Source organism: Oncorhynchus gorbuscha, linkage group LG16, assembly GCF_021184085.1.
Source record: "Oncorhynchus gorbuscha isolate QuinsamMale2020 ecotype Even-year linkage group LG16, OgorEven_v1.0, whole genome shotgun sequence".
Lineage (NCBI taxonomy): Eukaryota > Metazoa > Chordata > Actinopteri > Salmoniformes > Salmonidae > Oncorhynchus > Oncorhynchus gorbuscha.
The window spans coordinates 71318746-71343842 of record NC_060188.1 but is presented as its reverse complement, the minus strand read 5'-3'; the positions used below and the strand labels follow the sequence as shown (position 1 = coordinate 71343842).

General features: G+C 40.7%; 1 protein-coding gene across 2 annotated transcripts in view; it reads left to right on the top strand.

The window, feature by feature from the left end:
• The window catches only part of LOC123999350 (E3 ubiquitin-protein ligase RNF128-like), a 33033-nt gene extending 8878 nt beyond the window's left edge, over window positions 1–24155 (top strand). The window contains exons 1-7 of one of the 2 annotated variants that reach the window (XM_046305012.1): window positions 10120–10712; window positions 15776–16023; window positions 19554–19625; window positions 21461–21543; window positions 21680–21776; window positions 21973–22162; window positions 22685–24155. In XM_046305012.1, the coding sequence (XP_046160968.1) occupies window positions 10289–10712; window positions 15776–16023; window positions 19554–19625; window positions 21461–21543; window positions 21680–21776; window positions 21973–22162; window positions 22685–22794 (1224 nt within the window). In that variant the 5' untranslated portion in view covers window positions 10120–10288 and the 3' untranslated portion in view covers window positions 22795–24155. Of the gene's footprint in view, window positions 1–10119; window positions 10713–15775; window positions 16024–19553; window positions 19626–21460; window positions 21544–21679; window positions 21777–21972; window positions 22163–22684 lie in introns of those variants that run through there. The other variant, XM_046305011.1, reaches the window with a different exon arrangement.
• The last annotated feature ends 942 nt before the right edge of the window (window positions 24156–25097 follow it).

Below are 25097 nucleotides of genomic sequence, written 5' to 3'. Positions count from 1 at the left end.
AAATAATTTTGATAAAAAATAAACGTTTACATTCAAATGCCTCTCCTGGGAAGTAGTGACGTGCGACATACGACCAATTTACTGAAACTAGTCCCAAATATGGTTGTAGTGTAAAAAGTATTAGTAGTATATATTTTAAAAAGCAAGCACGCTGACCAGTGGCGGTCTGGATGTTTAAAAGTAGTTTGGGTGTTGGTAGCTTTTACGGTTTTGGCGCTACAGGTGGCAGCCAATAATAATAAAACATGAAAAAAAACATTTAGGTTGTGCTTTGCTTTTCATGAGTGCATTGTGAAGTTTAATTTAATACAAAAAAAAGCGAACTGGATGGAAACTGTCTTAAATCTTCAACATAGAAATGCTATGAAAAATAATTTACAGATACTCATTGCAAATTATGGAGTAATTGAATCACCAAATTATAGTATGAATGAGGAAGCTAAATAGTTTAAGCAATGTCTCCTCCATCTCCACTGAATGATAACAGTAAGGATTTTCCCCCTAGTAATAATGTAAAATTAACAAATTGTACAGAAATACCTGTGTGAAGGCCAACTTATAGAGGAACTTCAAGGCAATTAAATCCTTTCAGTCTGGAAAAACCCCAGGGCTTGGTTGCATACCAGTAGAGGTACAGTACCAGTCAAAGGTTTGGACACACCTATTCAGGGGTTTTTCTTTATTTTTTACTATTTTCTACATTGTAGAATAATAGTGAAGACATAATTATGAAATAGCACATATGAAATCATATAGTAACCCCCAAAAAAGTGTTAAACAAATCAAGTTATATTTTATATTTGAGATTCTTCAAATAGCCACCATGAATGCATTTCAATTAACAGGTGTGCCTGTAAAAGTTAATTTGTGGAATTTCTTTCCTTCTTAAAGTGTTTGAGCCAATCAGTTGTGTTGTATGGGTGGTATACAGAAGATACCCCTATTTGGTAAAAGACCAAGTTCACTTTATGTCAAGAACAGCTCAAATAGGCAAAAAGAAATGACAGGCAATCATTACTTTAAGACACGAAGGTCAGTCAATACGGGAAATTTCAATAACCTTTTCAATAAACTAAAGTTTCTTCAAGTGCAGTCGCAAAAACTATCAAGCTCTATGATGAAACTGGCTCTCATGAGGACCGCCACAAGAAAAGAAGTCCTAGAGTTACCTCTACTGCAGAGGATAAGGTCATTAGATTTACCAGCCTCAGAAATTGCAGCCCAAATAAATGCTTCAGAGTTCAAGTAACAGACTCATCTCAACATCAACTGTTCAGAGGAGACATTGTGAATCAAGCCAAATAGTCACATTTCTGCAAAGAAACCACTACTAAAGGATACCAATAAGAAGAAGACTTGCTTGCGCCAATATACACGAGCAATGGACATTAGACATGGACATTAGATCATTGTCTTTGTGAGATGTGGTGTGGTTGAACGGATGATCTAGGCATGTGTATTCCAAACCGTAAAGCATGGAGGAGAAGGTGTTATGGTGTGGAGGTGCTTTGCTCGTGATACAGTCTGTGATTTATTTAGAATTCAGTGCACACTTAACCAGCATGGCTACCACAGCATTCTGCAGCGATACTCCATCCCATCAGGTTTGGGTTTAGTGGGACTATCGATTGTTTTTCAACAGGACAATGACCCAACACACCTCCAGGCTGTGTACGGGCTATTTTACCAAGGAGAGTGATGGAGTGCTGCATCAGATGACCTGGCCTTCACAATCCCTGACCTCAACCAAATTGAGATGGTTTGGGATGAGTCGGACCGCAGAGTGAAGGAAAAGCAGCCAACAAGTGTTCAACATGTGGGAACTCCTTCAAAACTGTTGGAAAAGCATTCCAGGTGAAGCTGGTTGAGAGAATGCCAAGAGTGTGCTAAGGTGTTATCAAGGCAACGGGTGGCTATTTGAAGAATCTCAAATATAAAAGATATTTAGATTTTTTTTGTTTAAACACTTTTGGTAACTACATGATTCCAAATGTGTTATTTCATAGTTTTGATGTCTTCACTATTATTCTACAATGGAGAAAATATTAAAAATAAAGAAAAACTCTTGAATGAGTAAATGTGTGCAAACTTTTGACTGGTACTATATATATATATATATATATATACACACACACACATATACATATATATACACACACACGCACACACACACACACACACACACACACACACACACACACACACACACACACACACACACACACACACACACACACACACACACACACACACACACACACACACACACACACACACACACACACACACACACACACACACGTGTATACATACATATATTTGTTTTTTAAATACATTTTTTTAAACAAAAGTAGTGCACTGAAATAGTAAAATAGTAAACAAAGACAAACCCTTGAATGAGTAGGTGTTCTAAAACTTTTGACCGGTGGTGTACCTAACTCTTTCTCTACAGCATTAGATAGTCGGATAGGGTGTAAATGAGCCCCTGTGGTTTCATCAAACACTATCACCACTTTTCACTCTGACACATCATTACTTTTGCTTCCTACCTTGGCCCTTTTTATGCTTACTTTATTAGTCGGTCCACTGCTTTCTGTATCATGGTCTGTCTTCTTCCTATGTCTTTCCACTACTGACCAGTGGCAACCCGTTTTGAGCCCCACCTGTTTAGCTAAAAAATAATGTTATTGTATGTTATTTTGCCATTAATTCATGTCACATATCAGTTTGCAAACCATGTAAAGACGAATGTATTGAATGAATAAAGACACATACAAACGTGGTCTCTTTCTTGCTTTCTTGAGTAAGGCAGCTTCAAAATGCAGGTGTTTCAGCCGAGCTCAACGCTTTCTGTGGTGAAGGGGCAGCCAGTGGAAAATACAGTGTAGGCGTTGGTAATCTTCTCTAGTTGTGAAGTGATTGGCTCTGGTGTTCTGTAACTGATTGGGGACACTAAATCACCGCAGAATCTACAGGGAGAGCAAGGCAATTCAAGCCCCATTGGTTGCTGTCATAGATTTACATGAGAAGTGCCCATCCATGAAGGCTCAAGGTCATTGGCCACAGCTAAAATGAGATCAAATAAAATAAAACAATAAAATCATATTTTATTTGTCACATGCGCCGAATACAACAGGTGTAGACCTTACAGTGAAATGCTTACTTACAAGCCCTTAACCAACAATGCAGTTAATAAAAATAAGCGTTCAAATATTTACTCAAATAAACATAAGTAAAAAATAATTAACTTAAATACTAAATTAAAATAAAGAAAAATAGAAAAATAACATCATTATTGAGCAACAATAAAATAACAGTAGCGAGGCTATATACAGGGCGTACCGGTACAGAGTCAATGAGCGGGGGCACAGGTTAGTCGAGGGAATTGACGTAATATGTACATGTAGGTAGAGGTAAAGTGACTATGCATGGATAATAAACAGAGTAGCAGCAGCGTAAAAATGGGAGTGGGGGGGATGCAAATAGTCCAGGTAGCCATTTGATTAGCTGTTCAGAAGTCTTATGGCTTGGGGGTAGAAGCTGTTAACTTCTTGCGTCGAGCCATCCCGGATCCGGTATCGTGACTACAGCCTCAAGCTCATTACCATAACGCAACGTTAACTATTCATGAAAATTGCAATTGAAATGAAATTAATCTATTTGCTCAAGCTTAGCCTTTTGTTAACAACACTGTCATCTCAGATTTTCAAAATATGCTTCTCAACCATTGCAAAACAAGCATTTGTGTAACAGTATTGATTGCTAGCATAGCATTTAGCGTTAGCATTCAGCAGGCAACATTTTCACAAAAAACAGAAAAGGATTCAAATAAAATCATTTACCTTTGAAGAACTTCAGATGTTTTCAATGAGGAGACTCTCAGTTAGATAGCAAATGTTCCGTTTTTACAAAAAATATTATTTGTGTTGACAAATCGGTCCGTTTTCTTCATCATTCTTCATCACGTTTGGGTAAGAAAAAAACCCGAAAATTAAGTCATTAAAACGCAAACTTTTTTCCAAATTAACTCCATAATATCGACAGAAACATGGCAAACCGATGTTTAGAATCAATCCTCAAGGTGTTTTTCACATATCTATCGACGATAAAATCCTTCGTGGCAGTTGACTTTCTCTTCTGAAGAAATGGAACGCGCATGGACCTACAGATTACGCAATAATTTCGACACAGGACACCAGGCGGGACACCAGGTAAATGTCGTCTCTTATGGTCTTCCAATGATATGCCTACAAACACGTCACAATGCTGCAGACACCTTGGAGAAACGACACAAAGGGCAGGCTCATTCCTGGTGCATTGACAGCCATATAAGGAGACATTGGAACACAGCGCCTTCAGGATCTGGGGCATTTCCTGTATGAAACTTCATCTTGGTTTCGCCTGTAGCATTAGTTCTGGGACACTCACAGATAATATCTTTGCAGTTTTGGAAACGTCAGAGTTTTGTCTTTCCAAGGCTGTCAATTGCATGCATAGTCGAGCATCTTTTCGTGACAAAATATTGCGCTTAAAACGGGCATGTCTTTTTATCCAATAATGACATAGCGCCCCCATAGGTTGAAGAGGTTAAGAAGCTTTTTGGACCTAGACTTGGCGGTCCGGTACCTCTTGCCGTGCGGTAGCAGAGAGAACAGTCTATGACTAGGGTGGCTGGAGTCTTTGACAATTTTTTGGGGCCTTCCTCTGACATCGCCTGGTATGGAGGTCCTAGATGGCAGGAAGCTTGGCCCCTGTCATGTACTGGAGAGACTCCTTCCCCTCCAGGAGACTGTCAAACATGATGACAACACCACCCCAACAGGTGTTGCTGGGCAGCTTCAATGTGGTGCTCTTATTTTTCTCACTTTGCTTGGTGAGGTAGATTGCTGCTATAACTTGATGACCCTTCACATACCTAACCAATTCCTTCGCTCTCTTGTAGAGTGTATCCATTGTTTTCAGTGCCATGATGTCCTTGAGGAGCAGAGTCAATGCATGAGCAGCACAGCCAGTGGGTGTGATGTGAGGGTAGGACTCCTCCACTTTAGACCAAGCAGCCTTCATGTTCGCAGCATCGTCTGTCACCAGTGCAAATACCTTCTGTGGTCCACGGTCATTGATGACGGCCTTCAGCTCATCTGCAATGTAGAGACCGGTGTGTCTGTTGTCTCTTGTGTCTGTGCTCTTGTAGAATACTGGTTGAGGGGCGGAGATGATGTACTTAATTATTCCTTGCCCACGAACATTTGACCACCCATCAGAGATGATTGCAATACAGTCTGCTTTCTCTAGGATTCGCTTATCCTTCACTTGAACTCTGCATCCAGCAAATGAGTAGATAAAGCATGTCTGGCTGGAGGGATGTATGCTGGGCGAAGAACATTCAGAAATCTCTTCCAATACACATTGCCTGTGAGCATCAGAGGTGAACCAGTTGCATACAGAGCTCGTGCAAGACATTCATCAGCATTTCTCTGACTGCGTTCCTCAATTGAGTCAAAAAAACTTCTGATTCAAGGAGAACCATGAGCTGTTGCTATTGATAAGGTGTCTGATTCATCATTTTCCCCTCGAATAGAAGTAGAGAGACTTTTGTCAGAGGTTGCTTGTTGAGAGCACATAGGCAACTTTATGCACTTGGCCAGATGATTCTGCATCGTTGTTGCATTTTTCACATATGTTTTGGCACATTATTTGCAAATGTACACAGCATTTCCTTTTACATTAGCTACAGTGAAATGTCTCCACACATCAGATAGCAAAACTAACTAGCAGAAATTGTTAACAAGTTAGAAATTATTTAAACACACTTTTCTGTAGGCTACTATGTATTAGTTAACATGTCAAAAATATATTCACCCCACCCAGTATGGTAATCAAAACTTACCAGAAAGCATGTAGTCCATGTCTCAGACAGTGTCGTAGTTTGGGCTCAATAGCATCTCATTAGTATGCAAAATCTTGAGAATCAGCTCTACATGTGATGGAAGAATGCACTCGTTGCACATGTGATGGAAAAATGCATTGTGTATGCAGAGGGTTGCAATTCCAATGAATTGGGAATAGTTTCACCAAAATATGCCACAAGACCTAGAATTGCCTTATGTGTATCCCACAAAAAAAAGTTCACTGTTATAAGCTAACTTTTTTGATGAATTTAAGCAAAATTCCCAAAATTCCAAGCTCAACTTCCCATGGAAAATTTCCATCCCCTTTGCAACCCTAGTTGTTACCTACCTTTACCACCTGGGAGCAGCCCGTCAGGAAGTCCAGGATCCAGTTGCAGAGGGAGGTGTTTAGTCCCAGGGTCGTTAGCTTAGGGATGAGCTTTGAGGGCAGTATGGAGTTGAATGCTGAGCTGTAGTCAATGAATAGCATTCTCACGAAGGTATTCTTTCTGTCCAGGTTGGAAAGGGCAGTGTGGAGTGCAATAGATATTGCATCTTCTGTGGATCTTTTGGGGAGATATGCACATTGGAGTGGGTCTAGGGTTTTTGGGATAATGGTGTTGATGTGAGCCATGACCAGACCAGCCTTTCAAAGCAGTTCATGGCTGCAGATGTGAGTGCTACGGGTTGGTTGTCATTTCGGCAGGTTACCTTAGTGGTCTTGGGCACAGGCACTATTATGGTCTGCTTAAAACATGTTGGCATTACAGACTCTGTTAGGGACAGGTTGAAAATGTCAGTAAAGACACTTGCCAGTAGGTCAGCGCATGCCCGGAGTACACGTCCTGGTAATCCATCTGGCCTAGTGAATGTTGACCTGTTTTTAAAGGTCTTACTCACATCTGCTACGGAGAGCGTGATCACGCAGTCATCTGAGCTGATGCTCTCATGCATGCTCCAGTTTTTCTTGCCCTGAAGCGAGCAGAGAAGTTATTTAGCTCATCTGGTAGGCTCATTGTCACTGGGCAGCTTTGTAGTCCGTAATAGTCCTGCCACATCCGACGAGTGTCATAGCCGGTGTAGTACGATTCAATTTTAATCCTGTATTGATACTTTGCCTGTTTGAAGGTTCGTCGGAGGGCATAGCGGGATTTCTTATAAGCTTCCGGGTTAGAGTCCCGCCCCTTGAAAGCAGCAGCTCTACCCTTTAGCTCAGTGTGGATGGTGCCTGTAATCCATGGCTTCTGGATGGGGTATGTACGTACGGTCGCTGTGGGGATGACATCATCAATGCACTTGTTGATGAAGCCAGTGACTGTGGTGTACTCCTCAATGCCATCGGAAGAAACCTAGAACATATCCCAGTCTGTGCTAGCAAAACAGTCCTGTAGCTTAGCATCTGCGTCATCTGACCACTTCCTTACTGAGCGAGTCACTGATACTTCCTGTTACATCTACCTTAGCTTTGATTGGACTGATCATGTCAACATCATACTTTCAGAATCTTAGCTCGGCAAGCAGTCATCATCATGAATCACGTTGACAATCTGCTGGAAAATCCTTCTCAATCCTTGTCATATGAAGAGAAATCATAGATAAAACTTGTCGGTGCTCAGCAGCCATTTTACAAGTCGGAAATTCTACTTTAAAATGTTTTTATTTTTATACTTTTTTTATTTAACCTTTATTTAACTAGGCAAGTCAGTTAATAACAAATTCTTATTTACAATGACGGCCAAACCCAGACGACGCTGGGCCAATTGTGCGCCGCCACATGGGACTCCCAATTACTGCCAGATGTGATGCAACCTGGATCGAACCAGGTACTGCAGTGACGCCTCTTGTACAGAGATGCAGTATGTTAGACCACTGCGCCACTCGGGAGCCCAACGAGTGGTTTGGTAGGAATCAGTGGCTAATGGCAAACGTCGCAAAGCAATCACTATTTTGCTTCCCCTGCATGCTATTCGGTGGATAAGGTGTGTGGTCCAAGTCTGGGTTTAAGGATTTAAAAACATTTGTCTAAAAGGGTCTCTTTTCCAAGCTTAAAAGGATAAACATTCACACAGAACACCATGGGACAGTAAAGGTTGAATACATTGGCCATGCTGTCAATCCAGCATGACTTCTGCCGCTTTCAAAACAACTGGAAACTAAAAACTCAGAATTCAGTGAGTTCAGAAAAACTCTGAACTCTCATCCAACTCGGAAAGTCGGGAACTCGGGCCTCTTTCTAAAGCTCCGACCGGAAGATCACTGACATCATGATTCAACCTTATTTTTTCCCGAGTTTCCGGTTGTCTTGAAAGCACCATAAATCCAGAGAATGCCAGACTTTGATGACAAAATTTGCCCTCAAGAAACACCGCCGCGCCACCTTCCTGTTCAAGTGAGCACAGCACAAGGTGAGTCCAAAAATGTCTTGTATGCTGCTGCATAAATTATGTAATATGCCAGGGAGATATGTTTACTGTAGCTAATAAAGTAATATTAAGTGTACGTTGTAGTAAGCTGTTAGTAACTCACCCTAATAATTTGGTCTATTTTCCCATCTTAATTTTGCTTACTGGTGGTGCACATGTAGCCTTATAGCCTGTTTTAGAGAAATGTCATCATCAAATATTGTAAGAGCTTTCATTGTCTGCTTATATGCCCCCTTTATTTATCTGACTTGGTGTACAGGGAGAATACTGTAAGAACAGCCCATGTTCTGAATTCTGTCGCTGTACATTTAAAAAATGCTGAACAAATACTACGACTATGTCGGTCCTAGCTCGCTGTCTTAATCGAAATTATGGATTGCCTCTTATCCACTCGTCGTCCCCTTATGCCATAGTTTGTACATCTCAATTGTCAGTAGAAACCAAATTTGTTTAAGCAAGTCATCCATATCAGCAATGTTTTTTTAAGGCAGTAAATGAGTCTGAATGAACTGTTTTGCTGCCTAACAAGGCTCTGCTGATAACCAGGTGTAGCAGTGATAAGGATTCACTCCATGGTGCTGAAAATAAATCTCTTCTGTTGGGACAGCTTTATGTAGTTCCTACCAGTTTGTGGTCCCCGTTATAGTGCAATTAATGTATTGTTTAGTTTTGTATACTGGCTTTGCTGGTATGCATTAAAACACTTTTTTCGGGATTTTACCCAACCAAGATGTACATGCTAAAATTGCTACTGGATCGACTACTCACACGAATCCTCTTAGGATCCCTCCCCCTTGACCCATCTTCTACTTTCTTCACTGCCTCAGCATATGACACCCTCTGCACTATAGCGTTAGACCCATGCCTCGGAGCGCCTCTGGTGTCAAACATAACATCCCTAATATGGCACTAGTTTAACTAAAATGAAAAACAAAAAGGCAATTAAAACTTGTATAATTAATTAATATGATTTGTTTGTTTAGGATTCCTGGCAATGTAATGTATTGCTTGTTTGCATGTGACTATTCCTCTTGTTTGTTGATATTTGTTCATAAAAATAAAAATAAATAAAACATAACATCCCTACCTGTTTGCCCCTCCCACCTATCTGTTTCACGTCTCAGGTAGGCCTAGCCCGCGAAAGTCAGCATGGACAGAATACAATAATGGACTATTATTTGCCATATTCTAATAATTATCATGTGCCAACGGCCAGTGCCATGTTGAATCTTGTACTCCTGTAGATCTGAAAGAATTGGATAGTTAAACTTGCCAGCCAACCAGAAAAGCAAGACGAAGCAATTAAGGCATTTTTGAAAGTCATTACAAACAGAAATGTATTTTTCAAGCAGTAGGTATTTATAATTAAATTTTGAGTGAAGCCTTATAGTTATGTGATGACATCAATTATTTGGCAATCATCGTTTATTCGAAAACACAGTTTCCATCATAATTTGTCGCAATTAAGAAAGTTTGACCAAATAAACATGCACTCCTGTCGAACGAATAAAAATGTTGTCGATCTTAAGAACATATCTCCTTTCTGTCGTTAAATTACACATCTCACAATGTTTATTTATTTTGTTTTTGTCGAATAAACGTGGGTCAATGGAAATCTGCCTATTATTGCACTATTCAATCAATTACTGTCCTTTCAGCAACATAGGCTAGGCCGCAGCCTAACATCAGCAAATTTGCAAGCATTTCTATCGTTAACATTTATTTCGCCGTAAATAACCATCGAGGTTTGGTTTAAATGTGTGCTTCTCCTTTAAGCATGAAGATGGGAGTGTACTACTCAATTTGACCTCGACAAAGAGGACTGTTCGACTTCAAACTAGTTCACCTGTCAACGGCGTCTGACATTATATTCCTAGTTACACTGCAACTTTTTAATTTAAAAAAAAAAATCTCATACATTTTATCGACTGTTGAACGCGGAAAGGCACTAAAGAAACCCACGTCGTAAACAGGATTATGGAACCTTTAGCGAAACGGTATCTATTGTCATGGCTGTTTGTGGCTTCAAGTCTTCAGGTGACGAGATTGCATTTTGCAGATGCGACTTACATATGTACAGCCTACCTGAATGTGTCGTTTATTGATTCTGTAAACAACGAAACCGTATGGCGACAAGAGGAAAGCGGACTATATGGACAACAATCTCCTAAAGTCACTGTGATGGGCGACGTGTATTTACCTGATCCGATTTACAGTTGCGAAAGTAATACTTTTTATGATGTACCCAGTGGGTCAAAGGGCTGGATCGCCTTAATTCAACGGGGCCAACTATGTTCTTTTTCAGAGAAGATCAATGTTGCGGCCAGTAAAGGAGCTATTGCTGCTGTAATTTTTAATGATCTTGGTACAGACAATCGAGTCATCCAAATGTCGCACCCAGGTATGTAGCCTACATCAACATTGGCAACTCGGCTATATATTAGCCCATAGACGTTATTAACTACCCTGAGCGTCTTCACGAAGGTTCCTTTATCCCTAGGAGTTTTATTAAGAGCCCCGACACTCGTTCTGGAAGTTAAAATGCATCGCTTGCGGTACGTTTTTGGAAACATATGGACTATCTTTCATATAAGTGATAAATAATAATGTAAACAAAAGGTTAAATGACTAATCACATTTTTATAGGGTTAATGTTCCACCCTGTCATATCTCAGTTTACAGCGCTTGTTTACGTAAAACAGGCGGAAAACAGAGCTCACCTGTGCTAATTACCTAACATGATCGAACACCTGTGTGTAAGGGTAACTGGGGAGGAAGTGTAGTTCGTCAGCTTTGTGTATGGATCTGTGCAAACATGTTACAGTGTACCTTTTTTAACTTATTATTTCTCGCTGATATCTTGTGACATCACAAGCGATTGTTATTAACGTTTCTAAACGACAGAGCGTCGGAATTGTAGTTAACATGGTCCAACTGGTAATCGGTGTTTATAACTGACAACTCTTAAATATGCACTATGCAAAAATCGCTCCGCAATATCCTGGTTGCTAAAATTATGATTGTCACAAACGGATTTACAAAAAATGCAAGTGTAGTGTAGAGAATCATTGTACCATCTAAACCGCTGTGAAATATATTTTTTATAGCCCAAAATATTGTAATTTCAGCTGTTTAAAACTGGTGTACAAGACGAAAAAACGAAACTTAAGAACGGGAAGCATATAAATATCGCCTATAGAACACATCTACAGCTTATTTGAACTTGATTGCAATTAGAATGAAACGTTATATAACTCACTCTATGTGAATGTGATCCAGTCACCCAAAAAGTTAAATATTGCAGAACGCTTTGTTAATGCCTTGGGTTCTGGAGAACAACTCTACATGTGTTCCACTTCATTCACTCAATACTTTTAAACTTTTTATTTATTTAAATTAAACGATCTCATAGCCTAATGGTCAAGACAAGTTGGTTGATTTTAGATTTGAACTGAAGTCAACTGTGTGTAAACATCTAAATAATCTAAATAATACTGTACTCAGAATTATAATTAAATTCTAGTGAAGTACTTGTTAACCTAAAAAAAAGTAAGAAATATTCCAAGTTGACATTGTTGGCTAAAACAATTGAGTCTTGTTCAACGTCACTCATCTGTGCTTGACTGGTGTAAGCTTTATGCACCAGTTGTCATTTCCAATTTAGATCATTTTCATTGTGTTGAATCCAACTAGAAATTAAGTCCTAACACTTACTGAGACGGGCTGGATGACAACCTGTGTAATGGATCATTCTATTGTTTAAAACTCTGAAGATGTGTGCTTTCACAGAGGACAATACACATTGACACTAATATTCCATAACAAGTGGAGTTTGTCTACACATGAGGATCTGGACAAGAAAATCATCACGAAATCGTCTGGAAAACCCTAACCGTGTGACCTACTGACTCATAAGTACCACCATCTAAAGAAAGGAGACTCACAAACACTGCTCTACGACATCCGCAAGCTTTAGGAAGTCGTCTGAACTCTGTCACAGATGTCCTCATTTCTCACAAAACTGACCCTCTAGACCAAACCGTTGGAGATACAAACTCATGTTACCAATATCAAAAGGGAAGACTGTCTGTTCTGCTCTATGATGCACACGAAAGTAACCCAGTACCGGGCTGTAAAAATTGCAGGAAGTTCATATGGGGGTAAAATGTGCCACAAATAACATGACCAAACATGGTTCTAAAATATGTATTTCTTTCCCCCTGAGTTTTCTTATCTCATGGATATAGGACACAAAACCTTATCCTAATTTTACATATTTTTTTATTTAACCTTTATTTAACTTATGATTCATTAAAAAAATTGATGTAAAGGCCAAATTAAATGTTTCATCGAATACATTTATATACACTGCTCAAAAAAATAAAGGGAACACTTAAACAACACAATGTAACTCCAAGTCAATCACACTTCTGTGAAATCAAACTGTCCACTTAGGAAGCAACACTGATTGACAAATTTCACATGCTGTTGTGCAAATGGGATAGACAACAGGTGGAAATTATAGGCAAATAGCAAGACACCCCCCAATAAAGGAGTGTTTCTGCAGGTGGTAACCACAGACCACTTCTCAGTTCCTATGCTTCCTGGCTGATGTTTTGGTCACTTGAATGCTGGCGGTGCTTTCACTCTAGTGGTAGCATGAGACTGAGTCTACAACCCACACAAGTGGCTCAGGTAGTGCAGCTCATCTCGGATGGCACATCAATGCGAGCTGTGGCAAGAAGGTTTGCTGTGTCTGTCAGCGTAGTGTCCAGAGCATGGAGGTGCTACCAGGAGACAGGCCAGTACATCAGGAGACGTGGAGGAGGCTGTAGGAGGGCAACAACCCAGCAGCAGGACCGCTACCTCCGCCTTTGTGCAAGGAGGAGCAGGAGGAGCACTGCCAGAGCCCTGCAAAATGACCTCCAGCAGGCCACAAATGTGCATGTGTCCGCTCAAACGGTCAGAAACAGACTCCATGAGGGCCCAGCATCCACAGTTGCGGGCTGTGCTTACAGCCCAACACCGTGCAGGACGTTTGGCATATGCCAGAGAACACCAAGATTGGCAAATTCGTCACTGGCGCTCTGTGCTCTTCACAGATGAACGCAGGTTCACACTAAGCACGTGACAGGCGTGACAGAGTCTGGCGACACCGTGGAGAACGTTCTGCTGCCTGCAACATCCTCCAGCATGACCGGTTTGGCGGTGGGTCAGTCATGGTGAGGGGTGGCATTTCTTTGGGGGGGCCGCACAGCCCTCCATGTGCTCGCCAGAGGTAGCCTGACTGCCATTAGATCCTCAGACCCCTTGTGAGACCATATGCTGTTGCGGTTGGCCCTGGGTTCCTCTTCATGCAAGACAATGCTAGACCTCATGTGGCTGGAGTGTGTCAGCAGTTCCTGCAAGAGAAAGGCATTGATGCTATGGACTGGCCCGCCCATTCCCCAGACCTGAATCCAATTGAGCACATCTGGGACATCATGTCTCGCTCCATCCACCAACGCCACTTGCACCACAGACTGTCCAGGAGTTGGATGCTTTAGTCCAGGTCTGGGAGGAGATCCCTCAGGAGACCATCCGCTACCTCAGCAGGAGCATGCCCAGGCATTGTAGGGAGGTCATACAGGCACGTGGAGGCCACTCACACTACTGAGCCTAATTTTGACTTGTTTTAAGGACATTACATCAAAGTTGGATCAGCCTGTAGTGTGGTTTTGCACTTTAATTTTGAGTGTCACTCCAAATCTAGACCTCCATGGGTTGATAAATTTGATTTCCATTGATAATTTGTGTGATTATGTTGTCAACACATTCAACTATGTAAAGAAAAAAGTATTTAATAAGAATATTTCATTCATTCAGATCTAGGATGTGTTAGTGTTCCCTTAATTTTTTTGAGCAGTGTATATACCCACACACAGATAAAGTCAGAAGTTTATATACACTTAGTTTGTTAACAATAAGTTTGTGGAGTGGTTGAAAAACAAGTTTTAATGACTCCAACCTATCGTTTTGGCAAGTCGGTTAGGACATCTACTTTGTTCCTGACAAGTAATTTTTCCAACAATTGTTTACAGACAGATTATTTCACTTATAATTCACTATCACCATTACAGTGGGTCAGATGTTTACATACACTTTAAACAGCTTGGAAAATTCCAGAAAATTGTGAGGGCTTTAGATGTTTCTAAAGCACCTTCAGTGCCTCTTTGCTTGAATCATGGGAAAATCAAAAGACATCAGCCAAGACCACAGAAAAAAATTGTAGACCTCCACAAGTCTGGTTCATCTTTGGGAGCAATTTCTAAACGCCTGAAGGTACCACGTTCATCTATACAAACAATAGTACGCAAATATAAACACCATGGCACCACGCAGCCATCATATCACTCAGGAAGGAGACGTGTTCTGTCTCCTAGAGATGAATGTACTTTGGTGCGAAAACTGTGTTTTCAATCCCAGAACAACAGCAAAGGACCCTGAAGATGCTGGAGGAAACGGGTACAAAAGTACCTATATCCACAGTAAAATTAGTCCTATATTGACATAACCTGAAAGGCCACTCAGCAAGGGAGAATCCACTGCTCCAAAACCACCATAAAAAAGCCAGAATACAGTTTGCAACTTCACATGGGGACAAAGCTTGTACTTTTTGGAGAAATGTCCTCTGGTCTGACAATTCAAAAATAGAACTGTTTGGCCATAATGACCATTTATGTTTGGAGGAAAAAGGGGGAGGCTTTCAAGCTGAAGAACACCATCCCAACCGTGAAGCACGGGGGTGGCAGCATCATGTTGTGGGGGTACTTTGCTGCAGGAGGGACTGGTGTACCTCACAAAATGGATGGCATCATGAGCATACTTCCAAAGTTGTGGCAAAATGGCTTAAGGACAACAAAATCAAGGTATTGGAGTGGCCATCACAAAGCCCTGACCTCAATCCTATAGAACATTTGTGGGCAGAACTGAAAGAGCGTGTGTGAGCAAGGAGGCCTACAAACCTGACTCAGTTACACCAGCTCTGTCAGGAGGAATGGGCCAAAATTCACCCAACTTATTGTGGGAAGCTTGTGGAAGGCTACCCAAAATGTTTCACCCAAGTTAAACAATTTAAAGGCAATGCTACCAAATACTTAGTGTATGTTGTCATTGGCTCAATGACTGGAAGTCAATGGGAACAGCTAGCATGTCATTGTGCTAGAAGAAATGCACCCCCCACCATTGCCACCACTGCTGGAGGACAAAAATACTATGGGAAACACGGATACTTTGCAGTAGATATGTTTTGACATTAAATTACACCATATTCATACATTGCTCGTTAAATATGTTTGATAGACACATTAGGCCTATAGTGAAATTCAGTTGAGGGCACTTGGGGGCATATTTAAGGCCCAGCCTGTATATGTGTCTGAGGATAGTGTGATGTTTCCTCATACTTTGTTTTCCCCCTGGTTACAGGAACAGAAGGTATGGTTGCTATCATGATTGGTCACCGACGGGGCATGGAGATTGTTGAGCTAATCAGGCAAGGGATTCCGGTCTCGATGACTATTGAAGTGGGTAAGCAGCATGGTCCCTGGATGAGCCACTATTCGGTCTTCTTTGTCTCCATCTCCTTCTTTGTGGTAACAGCAGCCACTGTGGGCTACTTCATCTTCTACTCAGCTCGCCGCCTCAACAGCGTTCGTCTACAAAACCGCAAACAGGTCAGTCTCCAGTCTCTCGAACAATGATGACAATTATTTACCCTGAATTATATATGCAGGGCTCCCTTATCAAAGAGACCCTGGTCTCAATGGTTACTCTCTTGTTTTAAATAATGGTCAAATCAAACAATTCAGTGGTTTGTGATGAAACAGAATACTGCAGCACTATCACCTTTTGATCTGTAGAACAATATGACTGGGGAAATTCCACTGGAAACAGTTGTTTTCCTTTCCTGCGTCAAACATACCTTCTCTTATGTGTGTGTTTCAACGAACTGGAAACATTATGGAACACTTAGTGGGGCTACACAGTTTGGGGTGTGTCAGCATTCCTCAGCAATACAGAGGGAGTCAGGCGAAACTAAAATAAAGAGAACATTTCCTGTTGAGTCAGTGTCTGACTGCTCATCTATGTAGAGGTGATTCATATATATATATATTACTGTTAATCACTTGATTGTTGCATGACACGGATCCAGCCAACCAGAGAACCCCTGGACAGCAATGTATCTTATTATAATATTTTATGTTGTTTTCCTGTTTTCTGCCTTTGGGATCTTGTGCTTTAGCTTCTTTCTGAAATCTGTGTTGGGATAGAGCGGCAGTGAGTTTCCCTTCTAAAAGGAATGGTAGGAGTCCTGACTTGTACTGGTTTTCTTTCAGATGGTGACAAGATCCCACCTTGTGTTTATCTTTTCCAGTTCTTTGCCCTTACAGCTTTGCACACATTCTTTGTCTGCAGGTGTCTATCCCAAGCAGCTTGTTTAATTGTCTCTTTATATTCTTTTAACACAAGAACCCTGCAGGAAAAAGGAAAAGTTTCTTTGTCCAAAGGTTTTGTCAGATTGTATTCACTGAGTGTAACTGAACTGTCAGGCTTATATGGTGGATAAAAGTTTACTATGGGAAGAATGCTCAGTTCCACTCAAAGGTAGCATTTCCAAAAAACCTTTGAACCTGCTGCTGCGCAACAAGTATTTCCACTTCATCTGATTGGATCTGGGCTGTTATGCAAGGTAAAACCACTCACGTGAACAGGCCCATGATTTTCATTGTTACAGTACTTTTCTCAGCACTGTTTACTCCTGCATATAGGGGGTAACCTTGACTTTGAAGACTGACTGGTCTCAAGTGCTTGCTTGCAGGCTCTGTTTACTTATTAGCAGTGTACCGCGAATTGTCCTTGCTTCAAGATCACTCCCGGAAGCAGTGAAGCTGTGTGTTGTCTGAAACACCCGGTGATCTAAGGGGTGTCTGTTCACGTGGCTGATTATCCAATGCTTTCTGCAGGGAGGCTGGGTAGACAGACTGATACAGAGAAGTGTATTTTTGAGTGGGTAGCTGAGCAGTTAGAGCAGAGCTGACTTTGCCCACTGAGCTAGGACCTTATGCTCAGAGGGCACAGGGCACCATTGTTCAGGCCGTAATCATATGCAAAACTCCAGCTTCGTGCTTGCCCTGTGAACTAGAATGACCGCAACTTGCCTCCCTCAAATCTACATATCGGTCAAGTGAACATGCAACAGTATTCACTTTAATATCTGCCCCTTTAAGGATTATGAAGAATTTTGTCAAGCATCAAAACCATCTGTGCCATGTTAGTCTTTGATATCCAAAACCAAACTCTTTCTATGCTGAACAAAAACACTTCCTGTTGTGAATGTTGGCCCAGTGTTTCATCAGCTGAAATAAAAGATCTCAGAAATGTTCCATACTCACAAAAAGCTTTACTCTCATTTTGTGCACAAATTTGTTTACATCCCTGTTAGTGAGCATTTCTTATTTTCCAAGATAATCCATCCACATGACAGGTGTGTCATATCAATAAGCTGATTAAACAGCATGATCATTACACAGGTACACCTTGTGCTAGGGACAATAAAAGTATTGTCACACAACACAATGCCAAAGATGTCTCAAGTTTTGAGGGAGTGTGCAATTGGCATGCTGACTGCAGGAATGTTCATCGGAGCTGTTGCCAGAGAATTGAATGTTAATTTCTCTACCATAAACTGCCACCAACAACGTTTTAGAGAATTTAGCAGTAAGTCCAACTGGCCTCACAATGTGTAACCACACCAGCCCAGGACCTCCAAATCCGGCTTCTACACCTGGGGGATCGTCTGAGACCAGCCACCCACACAGCTGATAAAAATGGGTTTGCACAACTGAAGAAGTTTTGCCGAAACTGTCTCAGGGAAGCTCAACTGCGTGCTTGTCATCCTCACCAGGGTCTTGACCTGACTGCAGTTTTGTGTCATAACTAACTGTGCAAATGCTCACCTCCAGCATGCCAGTGGCCATCGAAGAAGTGTGCTCTTCATGGATGGTTTTTAACTGTGCTAGGCAGATGGCAGACTGTGTTTTACGGTGTTGTGTGGGTGAGCGGTTTGCTGAGGTCAACGTTGTAAACAGAGTGCCCTGTGGTGGTGGGTTATGGTATGGGCAGGCATAAGCTGTATCACCCATTGAGCAGGTTTGGGATGCTCTGGATCGACATGTACTACATCGTATTCCAGTTCCCGCAAATATCCAGCAACTTATTACAGCCATTGAAGAGGAGTGGGACAACATTCCACAGGCTACAATAAACAGCCTGATCAACTCTCTGTGAATGAGATGTCATACTGCATGAGGCAAATGTTGCTCACACCAGAAACTGACTGATTTTCAGGTCCATGTCCCTACTTTTTGTTTGTTTTGTATCTGTAACCAACAGATGCATATCTGTAGTCCCAGTTGTGAAATCTATAGATTATGGGCCTAATGAATTGACTGATTTACTTATGAACTGTAACTCAGTATATTTTTGTTCAGTGTATATCACAGAAAACATCCACATAATGACATTTTCCAGAGAATCCTCAAAGCCAATATTGACCCTGGCTCATCCTGTCTCCTAAATCCCCTTAAATAACGTTGATTCTTCCTGTGTACAATTGTGCACATTTTGTCTTGTTGCCATGGGGAGGCTGCATGAGCACAGAGAGAGTAGTCTTTAATTGTGTATGTACAATATGTCCAAAGCATGATTTTATTGTATTTCCCAAATTATAGTTCTAGAATTGAATCTGTCAGACTGTCCCTCCAGGATTATTTATGCCTAATACGAACAGTCCCTGATCTACGTAAATCTGCTGTTTTGCCATCCTATATGCAAGCTGATGTAACGTTTCCAATACATGATCTCAGAGGAACGGCTTAATGACACAGGCAGGGGCTCCTCTAATGAACGCTCTGCTTCTCCCAGATCACCCATGTTCTCTAACATGACCTCGTCGCATACGGTTCTCCTGCTCCTTGTTATTTCAGTTGTTTCTGGTCACAGTATAAGAAATAAAAAAATGTTTACTTGTTTACTTTGTTGTTGCATTCTAGTTATTACATAGTGATGTTTTTCAGTTGTCCACCCACGTAGTGGGTTGCTGAATGTGTTTGATTTAAATGAGTTGTCAGAGGAAGCAGATGAATAATGTAATTTAAACAGCCTGCTCACGTTCTAATACTGAACACGTTCTTCTCTCCAACAGAAACGTCTCAAGGCAGAGGCCAAGAAAGCCATTGGTCAGCTGCAAGTCCGGACTGTGAAACGGGGAGATGAGGTGAAACTGGGAGATGTTTAAGTATAATACGGATGTGTTGATGGTTATTATGCATCACTTTGAGGATAATTTGAAAAATATGGTTTCAAACTGGTAACATATGGCATACGCAATTTTTACTGATGTGTGTTGTATGGTTCTTGTTCTGAGGACATGCAGAGTATTGTAAGCTTCTGTTTTAACCCATTACTCAGACTACTGCACATTTTAAACAATTTTACTTTGTTGGTCTACATATGGGGAAGTGACTGTCTGTGTGTTCCCCCCCTCAACCATGGTGATTAGTATCAAATGCAATGTTCAGTTCTTGAAAAATTGGTTGCCTCGGACCACAGGCTCTTATGAAGACTACATGCATGTATGCTCAGTGTCACTACTAGGGCTGTTGGGGTGACGTATTACCGGCAAACCGGCAGTCATGACCGCAGTAAATTACAACGTGATCATTGAGTCGCGGTAATCTCCTTTTATGCACTCAGGACATACATTGGTAGTACCCTTTTTTATTTATTTATTTTACCTTTATTTAACCAGGCAAGTCAGTTAAGAACACATTCTTATTTTCAATGACTGCCTGGGAACAGTGGGTTAACTGCCTGTTCAGGGGCAGAACGACAGATTTGTACCTTGTCAGCTCGGGGGTTTGAACTCGCAACCTTCCGGTTACTAGTCCAACGCTCTAACCACTAGGCTACGCTGCCGCCCCTAATGACCATCAGGGCCTACTGGCCTGGTACTCAGGACTCTAGTCCCTCTAACCACTCTGACATCAATGCAAAAATTGAACGAAATCAAACACTTATCAAAACAGTATCATCAACTCACCTCACTGCGATGATCAGTTTGAAACAGTGTAAAACATGGTCATTGTGGATGTTTTAAAGCCTAACACAACAAAATGGACAACGCTTTCTAAGGTGGTGATTCATTCAAAACACCCATATGCATATTGGAGCTTATGCATAGGCTTATGAGCCCAAGTTGTGCTGTTATACAATACATAGCCCATTACAAATGGCAGGAAAAACACAAAACTGATTTAAGATGTCTTTGGCACATTGTTTAATTTTGGGAGTATAGGCTAGACCAAATGTTAGTAATTGCCTATGAGTGTGGACTGTATTATTATCGATACTGGATGGACTGGTTAGCTTATGTTAGGCTGCAAACTTTCTATCCATGAGTCTGGGAGAGAATGTAAAGCCGCAGGCGAGGCTGTTGGTTCATTGATTGTGCAAGGCGGCTTACAATTATAGTGAATTTGTATATGATTTTGAATAGCCCAGTAATAGCTCCTCAAATAGTGTTTAACGTGTGGAGGGAAATAAGTGTTCTTGTACAGTGCCTTGCGAAAGTATTCGGCCCCCTTGAACTTTGCGACCTTTTGCCACATTTCAGGCTTCAAACATAAAGATATAAAACTGTATTTTTTTGTGAAGAATCAACAACAAGTGGGACACAATCATGAAGTGGAACGACATTTATTGGATATGTCAAACTTTTTTAACAAATCAAAAACTGAAAAATTGGGCGTGTAAAAAATGCCTTCTAAAATACATTTTCATATCTTAATGTTTCTTTAGACCCGGCTAAAATAAATAATGGATTTATTGTGAAGGTGTATATTAAATTGATTTATTAGACGTTTTAAATGTAGATGTTTCAAAGGCGCACATCAGTGGCTTGAATGCGTGAAAGGCCTGGAGATGCAAAACTTGTTTTTGTTTAATTAATTGTCATTTACCGTGAGCCCTGCAGTATTTTGCATGACAACCAGCTGACAAAATGTCATGACCGCCCTAGTCACTACAATATTTTTTTAACATGTTTTTCAGGAGACTGGGCCTGATGCTGACACCTGTGCAGTGTGTATTGATGCTTACAAGTCTGGCGACGTGCTGACCATCCTCACCTGCAAGTAAGTGCCTAACTGCAGTGGCTTGTTGCTGGTTTAATATTGTCACATGGAGTACAGTAGGCCTACCCCTGTCTGCTATTACAATTCCCTTAATTTTGTGATGTCATCATGATTCTTGTTTGTTTTTTGTTTCCAGTCATTTCTTCCACAAGACCTGCATTGAGCCCTGGCTATTGGAGCACAGGACATGCCCCATGTGTAAATGTGACATCCTCAAGGCCTTGGGAGTAGAGGTAGGCAACTGTATCTTGCATCATGTCCTCTGCATTACCCTGTACTTTCAAATAACCTTTGCCTGTCGTTCACTGAAGTTCTTGATTAAATTACTGTTGTAGAGTAAACAATATTTACACTGCTAGTGCCATTGTCTAAGGAGAATATGAAACTTGTCAGTGATGCTAGTCAGTCCACCTGTATCCCCCTGAGTAGCAGCCAGAGGAGGAGCATCCCAGTCATCAAGTAACCATGCCTCCAGACATGAGGTCCTACCCTAGCATCCCCGTCCCAGATGACACCCGCAGTGAGACAGCCTCCTCAGGCTATGCCTCCTCAGGCTATGCCTCCGTACAGGGCACAGAGAAGCACAGCAGCCCAGAAGACGAGACCCACACATTTGAGAGTAAGACACAGCATTCACATTTGGAGGCAAATTATTTTGATGAAGTCTTATAACATCACATAAATAGCTTTGAGAGCTTTTTCTATAGACATAAGGGGGACTACTGTAGTTCAGTTGGCAGTGGTACTACTTTGTGCATGGTCTTTAGAAGATGCAGGCTTTTACATTACTGTGATAAAGCCGCAACCCTGCTCAAGACAGTGTGAATTTTGCTCCCAAGGTTTTTAAATGCTAGTGGTTAGATATTCCCGTTAATGAATTTCAGATACTTTTTTTATCTAGTTCATTTGATTGCTGCAAGTAGATATCAATGAGTCCACTACAAAGTCTATTCCTGATCAAACAACCACTATTGTTACTGTCTGGTGCTGAAGTGCCTCTCAGTTTCCCTCTTTAGCTTGCTTATCCATTGACCTCTATCAGCCATTGTGCCAAAATAAATATTGACCAGCAGGTTGGTTCTTGTACAGCTTGCTAGCAGCACTTATGAGGCTTGACTGACTAATCATGTTTGTGTTGCAGCGTTGGGGCACTATCCTGACCCTGGGTCAGTCCAGGTGGCCATCCAGCCCCATTATGACAACCTGGCCTTTGAGGGCGACTCACAAAACCAACTGGAACCTCGGACATGAACAGTATGCTCACTCCAAGCACTGGAGCATGGCTAATGGGACTTGCACCACAATCAATTACATTCAAAGATGTTTCCTGTGGTCATGTAGCAAGTGAAACCAGGAATGTGGGCCTGAGATTATTCATAGGAAAAGAGGCCTCAACCTACCTATGCATATCTGTTTAACATTAAATTGATGAGGCAATTCTTCGATGCACTTACCACTAAGTTAGGTAATTGTAATGTTCACTCTTGTTCAAGTCCAGTTTAATTCCGATTGAATTAATTGTACGTTTTAATGATTTATTTGATTACATTTGAGGTTTAATTCCTTCAGTCAATGGATCAGTTAGCTACATATTTTTACATGTTTTTTTATAGTTAATTTCACACCCAGTTTACTGGGATAAGACTACTCTCCATGTGTCTGTTTTTAATGGGGTATTATAGGTGACAGTTCTCATGACAATGAAAGTTTGAGGTGATATGCAAATTCAGTTTCAAAGACCCTTACATTTAGAAACATCCAATAATGCAGTAGTTAGTGTAAGGCATTTTCTGATAAGATTTACAGCTTTGAAAATTACTTTGACAGCAAGCACACTGCTATACAAAGCTCAGTTTTACCTATTGTATGTGTCTAAGCATAGGATGTTAGTGTCTCTACATACCTTGGTTTGCCTTGTCTAGCAGAGGAGCGCATAAGATTATGTGAGGAACATTCCAGTTTCGAAATATAGATTTGTCTCATTGTTGCTAATTGAATGTACATGTGAATTTGGTTTGCCACTTGTTTGAGGTAAATTCCAAAATGAGGGACTGCTTCCTCCTGTATGCTTGTGACATTACAATTACTTAGGTGCCCTGGCACACACCCCTGCCCAGCGCTTCCTGATCTGTACCTGTAGCTACATGTATTTTTTTGGTTTGTCTTATGTGTTTGATGCATGTTAGGAGTAGTATTTTAACTTGGAAATACGGAGTCTTGGTATGGGAGTAAGAGCATCTATTTAAACCCCCTGGCTTCATGCAAATATTTGTACATGTTTCAGTAACTACCTGTGCTTTTTGGGTGTGTACCTTAATGATTCACCAGTGAAAGATATATTCCATGCCATCCTACTTTAATAGAAAAATGCAATGAGTTCACTGTGTATTTTCAACTAGATTGTGCATGCACTTCACATTAATTAGTTCATTTAATGTCAATAAATGTCTCAGGTTTTAAACACAAAATTGGTCTTCACCTTCAGCCTTTCCAGAGTAAATGTCTTAAGTATTTTTGCTCAAATAAGGGACAAAGGTTAATTTTATTTTACTCAGTTATGTGGGAAATGTACTAAACTGGTATATATTAATAAAATACTTATTGTAAATACATTTGTTTGATCAAAATATTGCTTAGTGCTAATTTGTTCATTTTGTTTGTAAAGGGGATTAAAAAGGTTCTGATCTTCATTCACTAGTGATGCAATTAATGTTAGAAAAAGCCATGCTCACCACAGTTTGAGACCTCTGGAATTCTGTGGAAAAAAAAGTGAATTGGGAAAATGGGCAGGGAAGGGTAATGGCATTTTAGTGGTATTTGCCCTGTAGACTTATTTAATTTTTCCAATTTTAATGCAAAAATGAGGGACATTATTAGTATTCATAGTGTCCGTCAATTATATCAGCTGCACTTCACCTTAGACTACATATTTGTCGGTGTTGTGTTTGAGACCACCTAAAGCGAGATGGATTCAAAACAAAGACTGGAGGAAATCGAGTCAAGACGAGTCCATTTCAAGACCATGATTGGAATTATTTGTCAAATCGCCACAAGAATTCAAAATGTCCAGTATTTGTGTTCATATTTCAGAACATGGATTCTTTGGACATTCAGAATAGGAAAACATTGCTTGCTGAGGGACAACAGAGACACTAAAAATTCTTACTAACCCAAACAGGAACAATGGGCCTTCTGGTACTTCAGAAGGGCTAAGGGTTTATTAAAAATTATAATTAAATTATTTTAAATGACGTTCTGATTTAATCTCTTCCGTTTTTGTTAAACCTTTCTAACACTGAAGAGAAAATATCCAATCAAGATTTTTCTTTGCTGGTCTCTGGGGAGATAAATCTAGCTAAGTCAGCCATTGGCTAGGCCATCAGAAACTAGATAAAGGCATCTGCCATTCAACTTTATTAGTACAAAATTTTTGTGACATTGGAATCAACCAATTATATTTTGACTTAATTTGTGGGACCATTTTTACAAAAATGTATGGAAACTTCTGCCTTGAAGGCCTACAGATCACTACGTAATAGCAAGCAGTAGTTTTC